The sequence below is a fragment of the Neopsephotus bourkii genome, unplaced genomic scaffold (assembly GCF_033783945.1).
Source record: "Neopsephotus bourkii isolate Nb327-2 ecotype Australia unplaced genomic scaffold, CSIRO-AGI_Nbou_v1 NB_1572, whole genome shotgun sequence".
NCBI classification, from domain to species: Eukaryota; Metazoa; Chordata; class Aves; order Psittaciformes; family Psittacidae; genus Neopsephotus; species Neopsephotus bourkii.
This window is the reverse complement of record NW_026902048.1, coordinates 7,484,381-7,504,007: the sequence shown is the minus strand read 5'-3', so window position 1 is coordinate 7,504,007 and position 19,627 is coordinate 7,484,381. Positions and strand designations below refer to the sequence as shown.

Sequence of the window (19,627 nt, the reverse complement as noted above, 5' to 3'; positions counted from 1 at the left end):
GTAGACTCAGCATTATCTTTGTTTCAACACCTGGAATTTTACAGCAACCTGGTTTTGCAATTAATGAGTCAAAAGCAGCAAATTAAATTAATAAAGATATCCTAAGCAGACTGATTACCTTTTGGTAGGTGACTACAAATAGTTATATAAAAGTACTGGCTTAAAAGGGACAGTGGTTGCATAAACATGTAAGTGAAATAGATACAAAAATATTAGTCATGACCTTGTTAAAACAGTTGATATGGCAAAACCTAGTCATGAAATAACCTATATAATGAAATATTATGATTAGTGTCAAGAGCTAATCTCCCAGAAGCCCAGACAATGAGATGCAAAGGAGCTTGTAAAAGAAACCAAACAAACTCATTTTTCATTATCTTCTGCCATCTTATTATTTCACAAGTGAGAAATCCATTAACAATTCTGCCAAGAACTAGATAGGCTGCTTGGTTACTTAACACTGAGATAATCTGATCCCATGTCTATCTTGATGTCCCTGGGGAAAAAAGAGAAAGAAGAAAAGCAATAGAGTAATAAATTATTATAACAGTTCCATTAAAACTTAGGACGCTGAAATGTTCAAGTTTATTTGGTATTATATTTAAATGAACCAAAGGCAATGTTGTACAGTAATGTTATAAAATAAAATTATTACATAGTACATTAACCAAAGCCCCAATAAAAAAAAAAACCTAAAAAGTTATTTGGGGACAGATCCTGCTCCTGCTCTTCTGCATACATTATTTATTGAGCTCAGTTCAAGCAGCACTCTTGTTTTAAGAAAAGCAAATGGGATTTGCCCCCAAAAATGAAATATCTGTTTTATAATTCTTGTAGTTTCATTTTATCATGTGTAATATATCAAGTTCATAAGGCATAAATACGAAAAACAGTTCAATATGCTCATCATTATTTTAATTAAGTAATACAATCTAGGACACTTTTTTCAATCACACCAAGGATTACAATGTACCTATAGCTTTAATTTGTTTATTTCTTTTTAATACAAAAGTCTATCATATAGTATACAGCATATTCTAGTTGGTAACTGTTTCACAAGGTTGATCACAATATTCTTGCAGGTTAATATTGTCAGGATTTCACCTCGCTTGTATACCCTGTGCAGAGCCGTGGGTCCCTCCTTCCCAAGCTGCTCTCCTCCGGCAGCAGCAACCCACTGCTCCGTGTCTTTACCTATTTTTAAGTGAACAGCTCTGTGCCAGATACAAAAGCCACTGGGAATGGCTAGGGATGCACATCCCAGTGGTGCCAGAAGCAGACAGGGAGTGGAGAAGGCAAGCAGTGGCTCACAGAGGTATTCTTGGAGCAGGGAGGCAGGGAGCCAGGCTCTGATTTCCCCATTCCCCTTGGGCTTCTGGCACTATGGAGATCAAGCCCCAAGAGGGAGATGCATGGCAAATCACCATCTGGCACATAGGGAAACCACTGCCCTGATGGAGGTGGGTGCCACTGGCTGCTTGTGCAAAGTAAGATGGGCAAAAGCACCTTGATAAATTAAGAGCAGCATGGATGCTTGGGATGCTGAGTGCTTGGGTTGGGCCAGCTCCATATCACCCACAGCTGTATAACCTGCCAAATCCTTCCCAGGATTTTGAGAACCTCTAATGTAAAGACTCATCTGGTGCCAACTGGATGAGTCTTGCACAGACAAAAGAAAAATCCCTGCACAGACAAAACAGGGGTCATTATGTCCCTAATGCATCAGTGCAAGCACAACCCCAGCATGCCCCACAATCAATAACATCCACTGCACCCTTCTCACATCTCCACTTAGATATTCAGATATTTTCTAAAATCAGATTACTGAGATGCAGCAGAGGAAACCCTGTTGCTTTCAGGTTGGGGGATGCGGGATCAGACTGCTTATGCTAGCAGAGGGGGATTGGTGAAGGTGGAGGTGCTGCCCAGTGTCCCACATTCACCCTGCCCCTCCAAGGGAACTGTCACTGCTGGCACTGGGAGACAGGGGACTGGGACTGTGCCAACACAGGGCACGCTGCTCTTTCCTGCAGTCCCCTGTGCTTGCTGTCACCAGGCCAGGGAAGGGGTGTAGAAGGATTTTCCGATGTTACCTGGAACCAGGGATAGATTTTTTTACATATATTATCAACCTAAATTGTGCATAAGGTAAACTGCAGAGCAATGCGCTCTGGAGCGTATTGACATGTCTAATATTAGATATCTTGCTGGCATCTCCACATCATCCCCAGAGGTTTCGCTACCTGTCTATATTTACTACACATGGATCCTGAGCTCCTAAACTCAGGTGCTGTGAATCACACCATAACCAAAGGCAGCCTAAAATAGACAGCGTGAACTGCTCCCTCCCTGCTGTGACTCTATCCTGCAGTATCTGGGAGGAAAGAGAAATAATCCTGGTGTTAGGAATGGGCCAAAGACACAGAATTTGAATTGGGATTCGGGCCAGGCAGGGGCAGATTTTGGCGTAGGGGTTTCTACTTGCTCTGTATTTGCTGATGGGACACCCAACCTTGTGCTTACACTTGTTTTTTTGATAGACCAATGAGGATCACCTATCCTTAAATCAAACACAGCATACGAGCAGCGCATAAACAGCTCTCCAGCTGCAGGAAAGAACTGACACACTTCTAAAGTCACAACAAAGCCTTCGCTTCCCTCGCTACTTTTTATAAACCAGCCAGAAACAAAGAGCAAGCTGGAGGAACGAGCATCCGGTGCTTTCCTAGCTGCTGTGTCATCGCATAGGGAGGCTGCTTCTGAAGAAAACAAACTACCCTACATAAAAAACAGTCACTAAAAGAATCTCTTTTCCCTTATAGGACCAGCAAGATCATGTTAACTCCTGAAAATATATCTTTTTTTAATTCTTTTTGTTTGTTTTCATCTATGCTTGACAGAAGAATAATACTGTTTGTGTATCTGCTTTCACTAACCATGGCAGGTAATTTCCATCACAGCTTGAGAATTCCTTTGAACCTGCTATTTGCATTTGGGATGAAGCATCAAATGGACATTTCCCATGGGATACAGGCTGCTTGATGTCCGGTAAAGTCAACCATCATTCTTAAGTACATTAGCAAGAGGAAAGCAGGTCTTCCCATGCTGAATGCATTGCATTAATAGCAAGTTTGCACTAGTGCTGAAAAATTGTGCCCTTAATATAAGTGCTCAGCAACCACCAGCCCTGCTGTTTGAGGAGCACTCTGAACTGTATAGAAGGCTTGCGGGAAAATAACCTCCATTAGTACCCATTATGCAGTGATTTATGTTATGGGCTTAAAATAGCAAAATTAAACAGTTCTATTTAATCTACAGTCTAAAAAGGCACAAAGACTTTGTGAGAAAAAAACTATAACTGTTCAGATTACATTTCCAAGAACTTTAACCAAGCATTGCTTTGATTTGCCAGCTTTGCTTGCTGGCAGGAGTGAAACTGAGACAATTTCACTGTCTGCGGAGGTAAAGAATACCCTTTTGGCAAGGCAAGTTTGCCAGCTCTATGCAAATGTTATTCAACAGAAGCAACTAAAACCTCTTGTGATTGCTTTAAAACATAATCTTTTTGGTCTGCAGCACATTGCACTTATCTAAGTACTCAGTGATGATAGAGTGGGTCTTAGGGCAAGACCAAATACAAAGAGCCCTTTTTAATCTGAACATAGGAACGAACTCTGTTCATGGCTACACAGTCTGCTTTCAATCAAATGATCATGAAATACATAAATACTATAAAATAAATACAATACATTCAGAGTTTTCTACATTGTAGAGAGCTTTAAGACTTCCCTAGCTCCCCGATGTAATGCATATAGAACATTCCCTTCTATACAGTGCTACCTCCTTGTACCCACACCTCCGTTAAATGCAACATAGCTCAGACAACCTTCCTCTTTTGCCTGGATTCTCATCAGTCTCTGATTCTGTAAAACATTATATTGTTTCTGTAGGAAAAAAAAAGGTATTGCACTTTTAAAAATGCATAAAAATTGAACCAAGTTCCCATTAACTCCACCAGTCTGTTATTTAAAATCATACTCAAAACAGAAAACGTTTCCCTAGTTGTTTTGTGTTTTACTACATTTACTGCATTCTCCATCAGGATTATCCTTGGAACATTCTTCCTTAGAAACTCCTTACAGTTCTGCCATCAGACGTTTGAAACACAGCATGAGCTATCTGAGATGCACACGGCTGGGAGTCACGGCTCTGTCCGCAGGTTCAGGATTTCATTGTACAAATGGGAACTACAATGACCAGAATGACCGTACAAGCTGCCGCTGCTATCAGAGCAGCTATCTTGCAAACCTTTGCTCTTCTGAACTCGGCTTCTTTGCGTTTTAATAAGGAATCATAGCCAGGAGTATAAATGTCTTCCATCCAGTATTCTAAGTTGTTTGGGTTTAAAGATTCTTGAGTCTAAAAATTAAAAGGAAACAATTGTTAATTGTCTGGGATCTGTCATTAAGAAGATAAATAAAGCAGATGTGCCTGAAGGCCTCCCAGCTGCATCTGGATCTGCTGGCAGGATAAAGTGGGTTATTGCTGCTTCTCACCTCCCTTCAACTACTGCTCCCAGTTCCATAAGGCTGACTAAGTGGCAACAAAATGCTGCGACAAATAAACTCCTATAGCAGTGTAATTCTGCTGCAAAGCCCCTCACATACCTCTGATTCACCAGAAACTTTGTCATCTTGGATGGCATTTAAATAACAACTCTTTAATCTGCTAGACAGCAGAGATGTCAGCAACTACTGGCCTGTTACTGCTCTTTAAATTATTAAAGCCCAGCTGATGAGAAGGGTTCTTAACATATATTCCTTGTGTATTATGTTTTATAAAGCTAACCTTAATTTTGCTACCATAGCTTGCTTTCAAGGGCACGGTTGCTCAGTCCCATCCATCACGCATCACCAAAGGACAATTTGCAGATGCCCTCTGGAACAGGAATGCCTGGGACACCAGCCCTTCATTCCAGCACGGAAATACACAATCACAGGCAGCAGGCACTAAGCATCCCACAGAGAGGAGGCTGCAAGTTAGTTTCTATGAAATCCCCCAGGACAGCGATCCTCAGCTTTGACCTCTCCTTCCAGATTCATCTTCTGAAAGTCACCTGAATGCATAATGCTTTTAGGGACAAAAGGAGACAGGGAATTGGATACCTGGCATAAGATTTGGTACCACACATTACTCTGGACCATCTTTGTAGACAAAATCATTTAACCCCAATGGCACAGTCTGTATCTCTAGAGGAAGCAGTACCCTGCTTATTGCCAAAGTCTGAGTCTCTCTGGGTTCAGAATTTCCATCTGAATGATTTATTTCTTTGGGTTTTATGCCTTAGAATTTGTGAGCTCTTCAAGCTTTACTTTTCCACCTTGCTTGTTTTTCACCCTTCACCATTTCTGTCAGGGGGGAAACCCAAACACTTGGCATTATAGCACCAGCAGAAAGGAACAAAGCAGAAAGAGCATATTGAAAAATGACAGCTTTTCCTCAAAGCTGTCTCCTGTTTCTGGGGTTCCAAAAGGCCATTTCTTTAAAAAATGAAAAAGATCCCACATAAAAACGTTCCAGTGGGAATACCCAAACACACACCATTTCTGTGCTCATAACAAACCTGATCTAAAGCTCATTGGACTCCATACAAAGAAACTCCAGCTGACTTGAGAGGGATTTGGGTAAGCTTTTAATTGGCTAATTCAGATTTTTGTGGCTACGAGCTATTGATTGAAACCTTGCTTTGCCTGCTAGCAGCATTTGCTTTTTATAGAGAACTTCTACAAGAAGTGATTTTGTAGCTACCCCAGAAACAGACAATTAAAATCGAGCTGCAGTTTTATGACCATTTAACGGAGATCCCTATGATAGTGCTAGTATGCTGAAAAAGACCATGAGACAAGTCTGAGATTGCACCATTCAGGCTCTGAATTACCTATTCCAGTCTTCTGAAAAAACAACAAAAACAACCAGCAACTTCATCTCTCAATGCATCAGAAAATAGCCTGACAATGTTTCATCCCAGTGGATCATCATACATGGAGCAAGGCGATGAGATCTCACACAGACCCCACACATGGGACAAACTTGCCTGGCTAGTTTTGCTGTTTCTTTTCCTGAAGGAAAGCCCAGCAGACTTGTCATGTTCCCGGAGAAATTTTAAATAAACAGAGGTAGAAAACCCCCAAAGATATCCATGCTATCATGGAAAACCGCAGTTTCGGGCTCCTCTGACTTGGTACTGACCTTCTAACTACTTCAGAAGGAAGATGCATTATTAAAAAGGCCCATTACTGTTAATCAGCTTCCTTTCCCATTTCATTGCCAGACGTAGGAATGTTCATTAAAGCATAATGTATTTACTTTCAGTTCTAATAAACCTAATCACTGGGAAAAAAAAAAACAACCCACTCATCAGTCTGTGTCTATTTTTTAAGTTTGTCAGTTAAGCTCTATTACAAAGTCTAGACATGGGCTTTGGAGAGTAAATGCAATTCTGACAGTCCTTTTGGAGGGAGAGAATCAAACCAGTAAAGTTTTATAACCTTGATCCTAAAGATAAATGATGGCAATAAGCCGATTTCTCTGGTTTGCTCACAGTCGTGCGGAGCTGTTACAGAGAATGTAATGGCCCTACGAGGAGCAGATGGAGAGCACTTCTCCCAGGGGAGCTTAGCTCCCAAATATCACGTCCCTTGTTGCCTCCACACAGCAGGTAAGGGATGCTTTGCAGAGGGACTTCTTTCAGCCTATTCCTACTCTAGCGTACAGTCTGCAATGCCAGGAATAGGAATTCAGTAAGCCCTCTAAAGCTTTGAAGGCCCAAAAAGCAGCAGGCAGCTGATGCAAGATACAGCCTGGTCTCTGTGCTGCTTGGTTTCTCTCTGAGTACTCTTTAGGCACAGCAAGGAGCAAGGAGCAAGGAGCAGGGGCTGGTGAGGATGGGGGAGTTTCCATGAGCCAAGCCAGGAGGTGAATTTGTTGCGCACAAATTCGTGCACAAACACACATAGCACTACAGCACCATGTGGATGATCGTTTTAACTCCAAACCAGTCAACACAGAGTCCTGAGACACTGTATGAATCGTGAAGACTTGGGCTAACCAAGTTTTTCTCACAGTACCCTGATTCTCTCCTAGGGCTTAATCTGACAGTCTGGAGCTGGGTTAGGTACCTCGGCACTGAGCCATCGAGAGCTGCTGTGGAGCAGCAAGTCCCATGCTCCCACACACCACATTCCCTAGCAGAGGAGCTTTGGATACAAGCAGACTCCCTGCCTGAGTACGGCTGCACCACACAGACTGCTGGTCAGAGAGCCCTGAGCTGCAGGTCAGTGTGTCCCAACTGCTGCCAAGCCTGTCTCCAGCTGAGGGAGCTTGCTCTGCTCTGAGGAATGCACACACATGCAAAGAGCCCAAAATGCCTGCGGTCAGCAGCAGTCCCCTGGCTGGTTCTTACCAGCTGAATAAATGCATATAACTGATACACAGCAATCTCTGCGTCAGTGTGGATTTCATTATGTGATGCATTTTGGGTTTCATAACCAAATACTGCAACTTTTGTTTGGTCTTTACACATTCTGGACATCATTCTTCATACTTTCCCTTTAAACCTGTGCTGAGATATCTTCCTTCCTTAAGGATGTCTTGTGTTTATCAGGCTAGACAGGATATCCATCATGGACAATCAGTCCTGGGTCTGGGCATTCCGTTATATATCAGGATTTTAGTTTCAAATACACTACGGTTTGGGAAAACTTAAATTCAACATTTGAATTTCTCTCCCAGTAACTTTCTCTGCTCTGTTTGTTGCACACTTCCAAGCTGAACTAAAATGCAAACAAGACACACCATTAGCTGATCTGCTCTTCACATGACTCTGGTTTCCAGCAGCTACTTCAAAGCTGCAACAGTGATGTGTTTCAAAACCAGTCATGGTGTTGAACATCTTCTACAAGTATTTCATGTCTCATATTGCTAGCAAAATGGAAAAATCCCTAACACTTAAATTTTCTGTGAATAATTCAGACAGAACAAGGATAGAAGAGAAAGGAGCAATACCAGCTCCTGCACCACTCTGCTTTACTGCAGTTAGGGACCAATTCATCTTTGCACCCCTTTATCCATCAACTCTAGGGCTACTAATACCACGATGGCTTAGCAGACATTTCTCCATTGCAGAATAAGCTGGGAGCATCAACCTGTCAAGAATCACCATTCAGCAATGAAACACCCACATTCTTCTTTGTCCCTGGACAGGATGGATAGGGATGAGCAAGATTAGAGGCTCAACACTGCATAGCTCCTTCCTGAGCTATCCAAATCCCTTCTTAAATGCATATTCTGGCTACATTCATTCACAATCAAGCCATTCAAATTAAACAAACAGGACTCACTTGTAGATCCAATGCTGCAATCTTGCCTTTATCCCCCGAATTCCTCGTGTATTCCTCTATGGTCCATGACGGCTGGGCACGTTTCACTTCAGCTAGCTCTGTCAACCTCATGTCTGTGTAGAGTGGGTTGCTTTTCATGTGTGACTTGAGTGACGCAGGGTAGGGATGAGGGCTAAAGACTTGTTCAATCAAGAAAGCATCTTTTGGTTGTTTAGAGAGTCTATGTGGCTGTGGGATTTCGTATTGCCTGTCTGCCTGCAGTAGGGTTCAAAAGAATTTGAGAGAAGAAACAGGACTATGAGGGGGTTAAACACAAAGCACAGAGGTATTCCTTTCAGAATCACCATAAGATAAAGTATTGGCTAGGACAAAGTGTTTGGATGGCCTTAATCCATTTGCCCACTTCGTCTCACAACCAAAAAGGTATTTTACAGACACAAATCCACGTTCACCGTAACATGAACACCAAGCTGATGCAACAAAGAAAGTTTAGGATTTATACTGTTTACAGATTATAAAACTATTCTGAAATGGTCCTGACCCCCCAGAGAAGCCCAGCTGATCTGGAAAAGCTGAGACCCATGCAGATTCTAGATTCCTGTTAGCAGATCAAATCTTAATATGAATAAGTCTTAAGTGAAGCCCCCAGATAGTACCTCCGTGACACCACACCATCCATGGTACCAGTCCAGGGTCAGCCATAGTCTACTGCAGGAGCAAGGAAGGGACTTTCAAAGTCAGCATTTCATCCTGAGCAGATCAATGTACAGAAAAGCCAAGTTTGGGGGTTTTCTGCACATTTTTTTAGGGTAACCTTCTTCCCCTTCTTCAGCCTACTCATAACCCATGGCTCGTGCTTTCTTGTTCACCCAACTGCATTTATTCCAATCAAAACTCTTCCTCTCGTTTTCAACCCTTCTCTGCCTTCATTCCCCGTTGTAAGGAGGCACATCATGGTCCTTATCAGGAAGGGAGCTGAAGGAACCCCAGCGCTCTCCAGTGTCCATGGAATAGAAACAACCACCCACATCATGCACAGGATCAACTGAGCAGCAACCAGACCCCAGTGCAAAGACAGCAGTGAGCAGCTGCTGGGAGCTATGGGCAGTTTTTCTGGCTAATCAAAACAAGACCACGGTTATGCTGCATTTCCACAATGAGAGGCTTAAGACTTGCTTAAATGACCATGAAAGTCACAACAGAGCTACAGTTAGGATCTCACAGTACACATACAAGGATTCTTTTCTTGAGGGATTTGAATCCATGAATCTATTTTGTTGGCTTTTAAATATGCACATATTTCTCTGATAAAAGCCATCACAATGCAATTGCAAAACGTCCCTTCTAAAATAACCACTAGAGAATTTCAATTTTCCCCACACCCTTTTCACCAAATTGATTACCCAGCATCTTTATATTGCCACTGATGAGGAAGAATGCCATCATCTTCCAAAGATGTCAACCATATTATTCCCCTTCCCTTTCCAAAAGAGCAAAGCTTTTAAAAAACAACTTGACCATATTGCAGCTGCCAAGCAAGAACATATAGTTACAAAAGCACTCAATTAAGATAACAATAAAGACAGGCATAATATGGCAGGGCAAAATATGGTCATAACCTAAGGCTTGTGATGACTATGGAAGACATTCATAACTAAATTATTTTTAAGTGCTTATTATGCGAGTTAAAGTTTAAATTACCTCTTTAGATTTCCTGTGCCAGTCCTTATTTTCTCCTCCATCTCTCTCTTTCCTTTCCTCTTCCGTAATGCCAACTTGGTTGGTGTAAGTAATAGCTCTCCAGTCTCGGGGAGAGTTTGAAATACTTGCTATTTTGGATTCCGTTGCGCTGTTTTCCTCTGTTAACGATCTGGATGACCTCCTAGTAAATAAACTTTTTTTTAAGGCTTTTACTCGAAGACTCTCGCTATTACTTCCACTGGCATCGGAGCAGCACCATTCTGGATTATTCTCCAGCTTGCCTCCATGAGGAGTATTGTGGCACTGAAATATCTGCGGGGAGTTGCTCTCATCTGACGCAGCCTCACTTGTCAAAGAATTGAGATCTATTTGCACGCTGACCTTCTCTGGCTGCTGGATTTTTTGATCCAACTTGCTTAGTTTTCCCAGGACTTGGGAGATTTCTTCTCGGACACCTGAGAGAGATTCCAGTTTCTTCTCTATTTCACCAATCCTCAGCACTAGTTTGCAGACACTTGTTTTTAATTCATCATCTGTGTTACTGACATCTGCCCTGGCCACTTTATCCAGCTTGTTACACGCACTCCCATTGGAGATCTTTGTCAAATTGTGCTCAGGTGAACTCTCACAGTCTGATTTGTGCACCTGGGACAAGGAACCAGTGCTGTTGTAGCATGAAGACTGCATCACTCCCGTGGACCCGCTGATACTCATGTCATCCAAAAACCGGAAAATGTCACTGATATCATCGCTCACGATTTCAGAGTCATCATCTGAGTGCTTCAGAGAGTGCCGCTCTCCATACTTGGCTTGGCCTGCTGCACACAAGTCCTTGCACTTCTTGTGGTCCAGAACTTGCTTCTCTGTCTGTGTCCCAACACTTGTGGTCCTGTCAATGCTCAAGATCTGAACAGAAGTGCAGTTAATGCTTTTATCCTTAAACTTTTTGACTGGCTCATGTTTCTCCACATCTAGAATAGAAGGGATTTCCTTGGGTTTATGCCCATTTGGTTTCACAGCATAGTTTGCCTGCATAATAGGTTGCGGATCCTTTGCATTTAGGTAGGATTGATGCCTATCAGCTGAAGGAAAGTTTGGAGATGGGTTGTTCGAACTCTGGTATCGCAGCTTCTCTTCAGACTGCTTCCTATTAAAAAATGATCTTTCAAAGTCAGGTACTTCCTCAGTATTTAAACTCCAGCTTTTAGCTGGCCAGGCAGTTTGCTTGGCTGGCTTTCCAGTCCACTTTTTGGTGTCCTGGGGCCCGAGAATAGTAGTTGGGCCAAAATACGTTGAAGCTTGAAGATCATCTAAGCTTTCATGTTTCACTCGTCTTTTGTCTGGTATGGGAGAATAAACTGGATTCAAGTACTGGCTGCTGTATGGCATTTCAAAGCTGTGGTTGAAGAAAGTCTGCTTAGAGCTTTCTTTCCTGTTCTTAGGCTCTCTGTGTCCATCTTCTGGCTTTTTGCTGGGCGGTATTAAGCTGGGAGATATTGTGATCAGATTATGAAAATCTTCTTTGAATATATTTCTTTTCTGAACACACGACTGCATCACAAACGGCTCATCATTTGAAATGAAAGTTTCTTTTATGCCTGGATGTATAGGCAAGGAGTCCTGGTCTGATTCATTTTCAATGTTCATGGGGAAGTACGTACTCTGCATCTCGCACGGTGGAGATGTGGCGATGGAGTAGGACGCCAATGCCTGCAGCCTGTCCAGAGAGGCAGCCCGGCCCTTCATGTCCTTATTAACACCAAGTAAAAAGTTGGGTTCCGACGCAGGGACAAACTGTTGACAGTCTTTGCAGTCCATCTTTCTGCATTTTGAGGACCTTCTGGCTGGAAAACCCCGGTTGAACTCCTGGTCGTTCAGTTCACAGTTGGGCACGCAGTCTGCCACATTGCAGATCTCTGTGTCAGATCTACAGGACTCGAAGGACTCTTTCTTCTTCACTTTCTGCCTTGCAACTGGAAGCTTCTCCTTGGCCACTCCCCCATTCATTTGTATGAGGTTGAATATTGTTACTATATCTGCTGCAACCATGATTTTCTTTGATTGCTGATTGTTTACAGTGCATCTCATTTTGTCTTTGAACAAAGTCGCTGGGAAATTAGGATCCAGGCAAGCAGTGTAAAACAGCACACTTCTGAGCTTGGCCAACTGGGATAAATCAAACCTCGCACACAGGGACTTGCAGAGGTCCTGGTAAGAAACAGTATTCTGCTTTGTGTCTAGCTCCTCCAAGATCTTCACAAGGAAGAGTGAGGATTCTTGACTGGACTCCATGGTTTAAGCGTATTTTGCTGTTTAGCCTGGAAACTGTGTTCCACTTCTATAGCAACACACAATAGCAAAACAAAAAAGATTGTTAAGTCACCCACAGATAAGATTCAGGACCTTGTAATTCAGCCCCAGATGGGACTTGACTCTCTAGCCCTGTAGTTGAGGGTTTGCTTGTATAACCCATCCTCATGTTTCTGAACTATAGGCTGCAATCCTAGCATTGATGGATTTAATACTTAAATGGAATCAGGATTTCATCCAAGGAGGCTCATTTAATGTCAGTGTCTTCTAAAGCAAGGAAGCAAATAAACAGCAGAAGCTTTGGAGGGCCTAAACTAATGGCAGATATAATATATACAGTACCAGCCTGCTTCCTGTGGGGCTTTCACAGAATTTCTTACCAACTTATGACAGGTTGAAAGAACAGACACATCAAATTGCTTGGCGATAATTCTAGCCCTAGCCTAACCAGAGATGATCTACCACACCATGACACCCCCAGCTGTTTTCATACCTGACTGCAAACGGCTCTCAGAAAGATTTACTGACAGTAAACTTCTGATGTGGTTTTAGAAGTTACCTGAACACATAATTACCATCTTGCTTATTTCAAAACATTATTTTCACCTCCACTCTGGATACTATAGGGCTTTTCCCAGAAATACATTTTCCTAAGTTTATGACTGAGGAATGGTAAAGCTGCCTGGTCTCATGCAAAAAATCAGTGTGAGCCCCATTTCAGCTGAAAAGTGCAAAATTCAGATAAGAGAAGAAAGAGTTAAACACAAAAAATCCCACTGAACCTTGAAACCAATCCAGCAGATGCTAGAGGGCTGCCTGCCAATCAGGGTGGATTTGAAAACTGAGCAATATCAAGGACAGAGAACATCCTCTTCAGTGATGTGCTCCCAGAGAAACCCAGGGAGTGCAGCTTCATTCACCAGCCTGAAATGATAGGGCAGAGGTGGAGAGCAAAAGCTGCACATTTATGTGGATAACAAGAATAGCCTGAACAAGCACTACTAGTGCTAGCAAACATCTTGGGAAGGATATAAACCCCTGCCCCTTCAGACTTCAAATCAACCTCTAACTGTTATGGATTAGGAAAGGACATTGATGGGAGGCAGATTATTTTTCATCTGCCTACTGTGAATATCCTTGTCAGTGTCTCTGCTGTTGGCTACTAGGAGAGGCAGAGCACGCAATGATGCAGTCTGCCAATTCCTATGTTTGGTCACTTTGTTATTCCTACAGACAAAAGCATTTTCATTTCCCAAAAAAGGTATGGTATCTTTCCCCGTTCACTCCCACTCTTCGATGACCCCTGGAACTAGTATCTCCATCCACCCAAATGGCAAAGCATATAAGTCAGGCTTGCAAGGCTTCTTATCACTCATTTCAAGTCACCTCCTAACCAAAACCATCAGTACTCCTGAGCACCACTCCAGGAATACAGGGCTCCCATTCTTGCATCCTTTCATCTTGCCATGACACTGCACACTGGTGACCTCCCAGTGTCAAAAGCCAGCATAAACAGGTTATGTGGCAAAAGTCACAGTAGCATCTTCCAGAGGGGTAAAAGAAAACCACCAGGTTGCCCATGTGGATATGAAACAAGCCTCCAGACAGATTTGGCTGTTTAAGTAGCATCTTCCTACCGTCTTATGATCAGAACTTGAGCAGCAGCAACGTGAAGGTATTTCTGTGATTGTAAACACAGCTTTCAGAAACCAATGGCTACAGGGATTTTCCAACACCTCCGCTGCATGCGTGTTTGCTTTTAAAGCTCCTGTATTATGCATAGCAACACAACTCTTCTGCGCACTGACAAAGAGCAAAAATGTGAAAATGCTCAGAGCTCAGCTCCAGATAGTAATGCTAAAAGCTGGAGAAGGATGTTTGTATCCCTTTTCTCTTTATCAGCAGTCTGTGCTCAGAGGCACAGGCGTTTTAACAGGCTGCCTTTATATTTCTCTGGCATGTCACCGTTAGACAATGAAGCTCCCAAGCTAGAACTAAACCAAACTACCTGCCACCAGAGCCACCAAGCACTCCCAGGGTAAACTTCACATGTGGGGCTCAGAGACTTTCCCAACTGCCAGGGGCTGGCATTCCAAGTCAAGTTTTCTGCATGTTATAAACCTGCCATTTGGGGAAAGAGTGGAAATCTGTCTTTTTGTCACCTCCGGGCTCAATACCAGCAACACCAACTCTCTCCTCCCATTTGTAACTTCACAGCTTCTTGCAAAACCCTCACCTGGATATGCATTTTCACACACAGTACACTGCCTGCACCCGCCTGCCAGCACCCTGCTTTCTCCCCACTCACACTCCTGCTAAAATACATAAGAGAACACCTTGCAATAACATATTCCTTAAAACTGTAAACCTATTTTGTCCCCTACCTTTCTGCCTTTGCTCTCTCATCCCAGTAAGGATATCCTAGGTACAGCGTCTAGAGTTTTATTTGTTTTGCAACAGCCCATTCTTAGCATATCCCTCCCATCAGAGGTTTTAACTTCAAATTATGTTTCTAAACCCTATGAATCTAGTAAAACCTAGGTGGAAGCCCTGCACACCTCCAAATCTCACATTGCTTTTATTTAGCATCATCAAGAAACCTTGGCTTGGGGACTCGAATCCACACCAAGCAGTAAGGCAGCTGCACTGAAGCACGGATCCCAAGCAGAAAAGTTCTGCTCAATCTAGTCTAGCTCCATCTAGGATCCTGTACTCCCAGAGTCAAGCCTGGGAGGTGGTCAGCTGTAAAACAGTGAGAGGACAGGGAAGTGACAGAGGGATTAAGGCAAGGATGACCAGGAGAGAGCTGAGCTTGCTGAAGTGGGAATTGGGGCAGTTCTCTCAACTGAGGCTCAGCTATGAGAGGTGGGATTTGGAAAAGGCAGGTTGCAAAACCAGATGTGGGTCTTGAGGAACAGCTAGCTAGAAGCTGGAATAATTTCCTCTTGGCTGTTCACTAACAGCTTTCTGGTGTGAGCGCACATTAGGTGCAAAAGGTACCTTTGGGCTTCAGCCTAGGCATGGGAATGTGTGTTCCCTCGTGCCAGAATATCAGAAATGTTGCTAGTGGAGCACACAAAAGATTCAGACTGTGAAGAATAAGATGTATTACCCTATAAGAATAATATATAAGGGCCTTGAAATCTTGTTTTCTAGGTCAGGAATGAAAAACCTAGTGCCAAGGTTTTTAGTGGTATATTAAGCTCCTCTGCCTCTTGTCAAGCCTCCTAACAGCCTGCGACAGAGACAGGTGACTCTTGGCAAGTCACACCGGGAGATGCCACATCCCAGGTGCCAAGCACTTGGCCGAGCACCATCTCAGCTGTTATAGCGACATTCATTCATTATCTCTCAGAGCAGGACCAGAATAGACCTGGACGTGGCACATAAATGCAAAGCTCCATAAAGAAAAGAGCACAGGAAGGCCTTTTAAAGAGGGTACACCATCATGAATCAGTCAAAAGCAGCAAATCAAATGAAATGACCCACAGCAAGAGCAGCAGCACGGAGCCTCCCCAGATGGCCTCAATTCCACTGACATCCTCGTGCCTTACCTTCACTACTAGCATCCACATGCATCCTCTAAACCACCCCCAAACTGACTCAGGTCTCCAAAGACATGGAGCTAACCAGACACAAGGACAGTATCTAGCTTATTTATCTTCAGCAAGACAGTCTCTGACCAAAGGAGCCACTTAACATTTCATCTTTAATGATTCTGTTATATTAACACTGGGAGGGTCGCTTCGACTCAGCTCCCTAAGACTTGACATTTGCTGTTCTAACAGCACAATTATATCCCAGCATGGACTCATACAGCATCATATTGCATGGCTAGTCGATGGGGTCTGACTCTCCTTGCACGCAGATGAGCTCCAGGCTTACCACAAATCAATGTCTTCTTGCCCTGCACCAAGAGCAATGAACTGAGCTCTCATCTTACCATTATCTCAGCCTCTGGAGAAGAGCAAGAATATTACAATTACAACCTCCATCCCTAGTGGTGCTTCCTGCTGCACAAAGGGAATCTACTGTTCTATTTTCTGGTGTCTTTAGGAATCAAGCATCCATAAGACCTCTCCCCTGTGGCTCTCCAGACCAAGGGAACCTGTGCACTCTTTCATGCAGCTTGGTGCCCCACAGGAAAAGCAGAATGTGATTTCCCTCCTCACCACCTCCCAAATCAGCATCGGGGCAGGGGGTCCCCTCACCTCCTGACTATTCACTGTGCAGGAATCCGTATTAGTAGTGGTTCTCAGTTGCTCTGGCTGCTTTTCCCCACGGAACCCTCAAACCCTGCCCCACTGCATGATCTGGGGGCAGCACACATCAGGGCAGACAAATCCCAGGACAGGATTCAAGAGAAAGTCCCACCACCCGACTTCCCTGAGCAGCTGTGGGGTGCCAAGGTGCTTTTCACAAGCCTGAACCATGGCCACTGGCAGAGAGACACATTATCTCCCTCTGTTATTTCCTCCTTCATTTCCTTCCCTGTTCTTTGTGCCTCTGACATTTGCTCTCCCCATTTCCCAATATCCACAGCAGGTGCAGCTAATACACAGCCACGGCTGCTGGAGCCATCATTTCCCCTCTCCCTTTGATTTGCCAGCCGAGAGGGAAACAGCATCCTTGTTTTGCTTCCCCCCACGGTGACTAACGGGCCACCCTATAACAGCATTATGGCAACACCAGACAGAGCAAGCGATCCTCACATAAATCCCCCCAGAAAGAGCCAGCTACTTCAGTGCAGGAAAACACTAATATAGAGCCTGTGATATGTTGTTTTACTATCAACTTGAGCTCATAAGTCTTTCAGCCTGTCTCCCCAAAGACAGATACGATAAAACAAAGCAGGCAACACACACCTCGAGTGAAACCCGTAACCCATTGGGATGGAATTCAGTTTTTGCTTTTCCCCATACTCACAAATCCATTTCTCTGTCAAAACATTAAGAAACCCGTGACGAACAAACGGGCATCTCAAGCTCTGTCTGGCTTCCACCACGCACACACACCGGAGCCGGCATTTGGGGAAACACTGCCTATTTCCGCACACCTTATTCCTCCTCCTCCCCTGCCTTCTGCTGCTCCTTAGAAAGAAAACTAAAAAGCGCACTTTGGAGCCTTGCCCACGCAGTGGCCATCACTTCCCTCCACCTTTCATTGAAGAGACACTCCTCTGAACAGCCCGACACCAGCCGTCTCCTCCGGACCGCTCCCTCCTCTGTGCGGAGGTAGGAAACGGGTGCTGGCTCCCAGCCTCTCTGATGTGGTTCTTATTTACCCCTCCAGAGCCGAAGGGGACGAACGCCTGCAGCCTGGCTGCTCACAGGGCTTGTGCACCCGCTCTCGCCCGCAGCTCGCTGCTGTTCTGCCCAGGAACAACACGCTCCGAGCATCCCACCACTAACCTCATCCGCGGATCACCAGGGGGCTCAGTGAGGACGAGTACTGGAGGAAGTTGCTATTTTCTGGCTCTTATCTTGTGGGAACAAGGCTTGGAAAACCACGCTTTACAAACCCAGCTCCTTAACGGCAGAGGTTCTGCTGTAAAAGGACTCTGCACAACACTTCAGCTTCCCCCCACTACAGAATTCAGCAGTTTTTAAAGGCTCCTAATGCATAAATTAAAGGGAAACTTGTGGATAAAGGCAGCGAACCCTCACGGATGTGTCAGGGCTCAAGTCAAACAAGGATTGCCATTGATTTTTCTTGCACAACAGCATTAGGCTAATTATTTGCATTGTTCAGTTATGCAATCCAGGATCTATATGATCTGGAAAAGTGCAAACAATCATTCTAAACCTGTGCAACAAATCACTTGAATTATTACTGCATCATATGCTCTTGGTTATTCTTTGCCAACTACCGGCCCATGCGAACACACACAAATTCCATCCTCCCAATACGTTATCAGAGCACATCTAAGTCACGTTTTTCCTCCAAATTTGCTGAACAAGGAGACACCATTGGAAGCACGAACAGACAGACACGAAAAGGTGTAATGGGGTTAAATGTGAGCAATTTATTCCATCTATGGGCAAACCTACAGCCACCTCACTGCCACCCCGGACCTGACTCTGCACTGACCGGTTTCCTCTCGCTAGCGGGTCCGGCTTCCCTCGTCCCCGTCATTGGTGCTTCCCATCCCTCCAGGCTCCCTGCTTGAGGGTTTGGGGGCGCAGACCGGGGGTCACCCATACCCCCCCTCCAGCTGCCAGGGGACAGATCCAGCTGTGCGGGAATGAAGTGGAGCTGACAAAGTCACAGATGGAGTTCCAGGATTTTGGAGTCCTCCTTTCCTGGGGAGCCGGACAAAGAACTGGGACCTCGGGGCGTCCGGCAGGGTCCGCAGGAGCTGGGGGGGTGTCTTATTTGCGCTTACTCCCCCTATCCCCGACCCGGCGGAGGAAGCCGGTGCTGAAGACCCCATCCCGCACCTCATTGCACCCCTGGGGCTGGGGACTGGAGGGCGCTTGTCCTCAGCCCCCCTTTCCGCCAGCGCACCCCCGTGTCCCCCTCCCCGTACCTAGGGCTCACCTGGGGGTTCCGCCTGCCTCTTGCCTGGGGAGCGCGGCCGTCACGGCTGGCTCTGCCTCTGCAGCAGCCGCTGCCCAGCGAGGAGGAAGAGGAGGAGGATGAAGAGCCCGAGCCTGGAGCCCCAGCAGGATGCCATAGCGCCGGGCTGCGCTGACAAAGGCGGCAGCAGGTTGGCATGGGAGGAGGGAGAGACGGAAAGGAGGAGGGAGGGGGCTGCTCAGGCCGAGCCTCCCTGCACCGCCCCTGGGCCCGCAGCCGCGGGGGGGCTGCCCCGGCCGGCCCCAAGCGCTGCGGCAGCGGGGCCCGCAGCGGCGGGGAGCCGGGACCCGCGCTCCGGCCCTTTACCTTATCGTTGTTATCTTTAGCGTTAGTGCAAGTACCGGCCGCTGTCGCAGCCCCTAAGCTGGGGGGGGCCGCTCGGCGTCCGGCAGCACCGAGCCCCGGAGGCCCCCCCGGCGTTATTTGCATGGGAGACGGCAGCTCCTGGCTCCCCCCGCACTGTCAGCGCCGCTATTCCCCCCATCCCCGCATCCCAAATCCTGGCAGAGGGTGACTGGCACAAAGGTGTGCAGAGGAGGGGGATGCCCAGCACCTGGGGACACCGCACCCCTGGACACCCACCGCCCTGGGGTGCAAAGGCCACTGATGCACAGACTTGTGCTTACCATTTACCTGAC

At 45.3% G+C, this 19,627-nt stretch overlaps 1 protein-coding gene across 3 annotated transcripts; it reads right to left on the bottom strand.

Moving 5' to 3' along the window:
* Window positions 1-578: 578 nt before the first annotated feature.
* Window positions 579-19,149, bottom strand: MINAR1 (membrane integral NOTCH2 associated receptor 1). Of its 3 annotated transcripts, XM_061371361.1 has the most exons (5): window positions 18,951-19,149; window positions 13,193-13,334; window positions 10,101-12,438; window positions 8,400-8,654; window positions 579-4,419 (listed from the first exon to the last, which is right to left on the bottom strand). In XM_061371361.1, the coding sequence occupies exons 3-5, from the start codon at window positions 12,390-12,392 to the stop codon at window positions 4,222-4,224; spliced, it is 2,745 nt and encodes a 914-aa protein (XP_061227345.1). In that variant the 5' UTR covers window positions 12,393-12,438; window positions 13,193-13,334; window positions 18,951-19,149; the 3' UTR covers window positions 579-4,221. The 3 variants fall into 3 exon arrangements, with proteins under 3 accessions (XP_061227345.1, XP_061227346.1, XP_061227347.1); XM_061371362.1 differs by lacking the exon at window positions 13,193-13,334; XM_061371363.1 differs by lacking the exon at window positions 579-4,419 and having other exon boundaries at window positions 8,489-8,694.
* Between the last annotated feature and the right edge of the window lie 478 nt (window positions 19,150-19,627).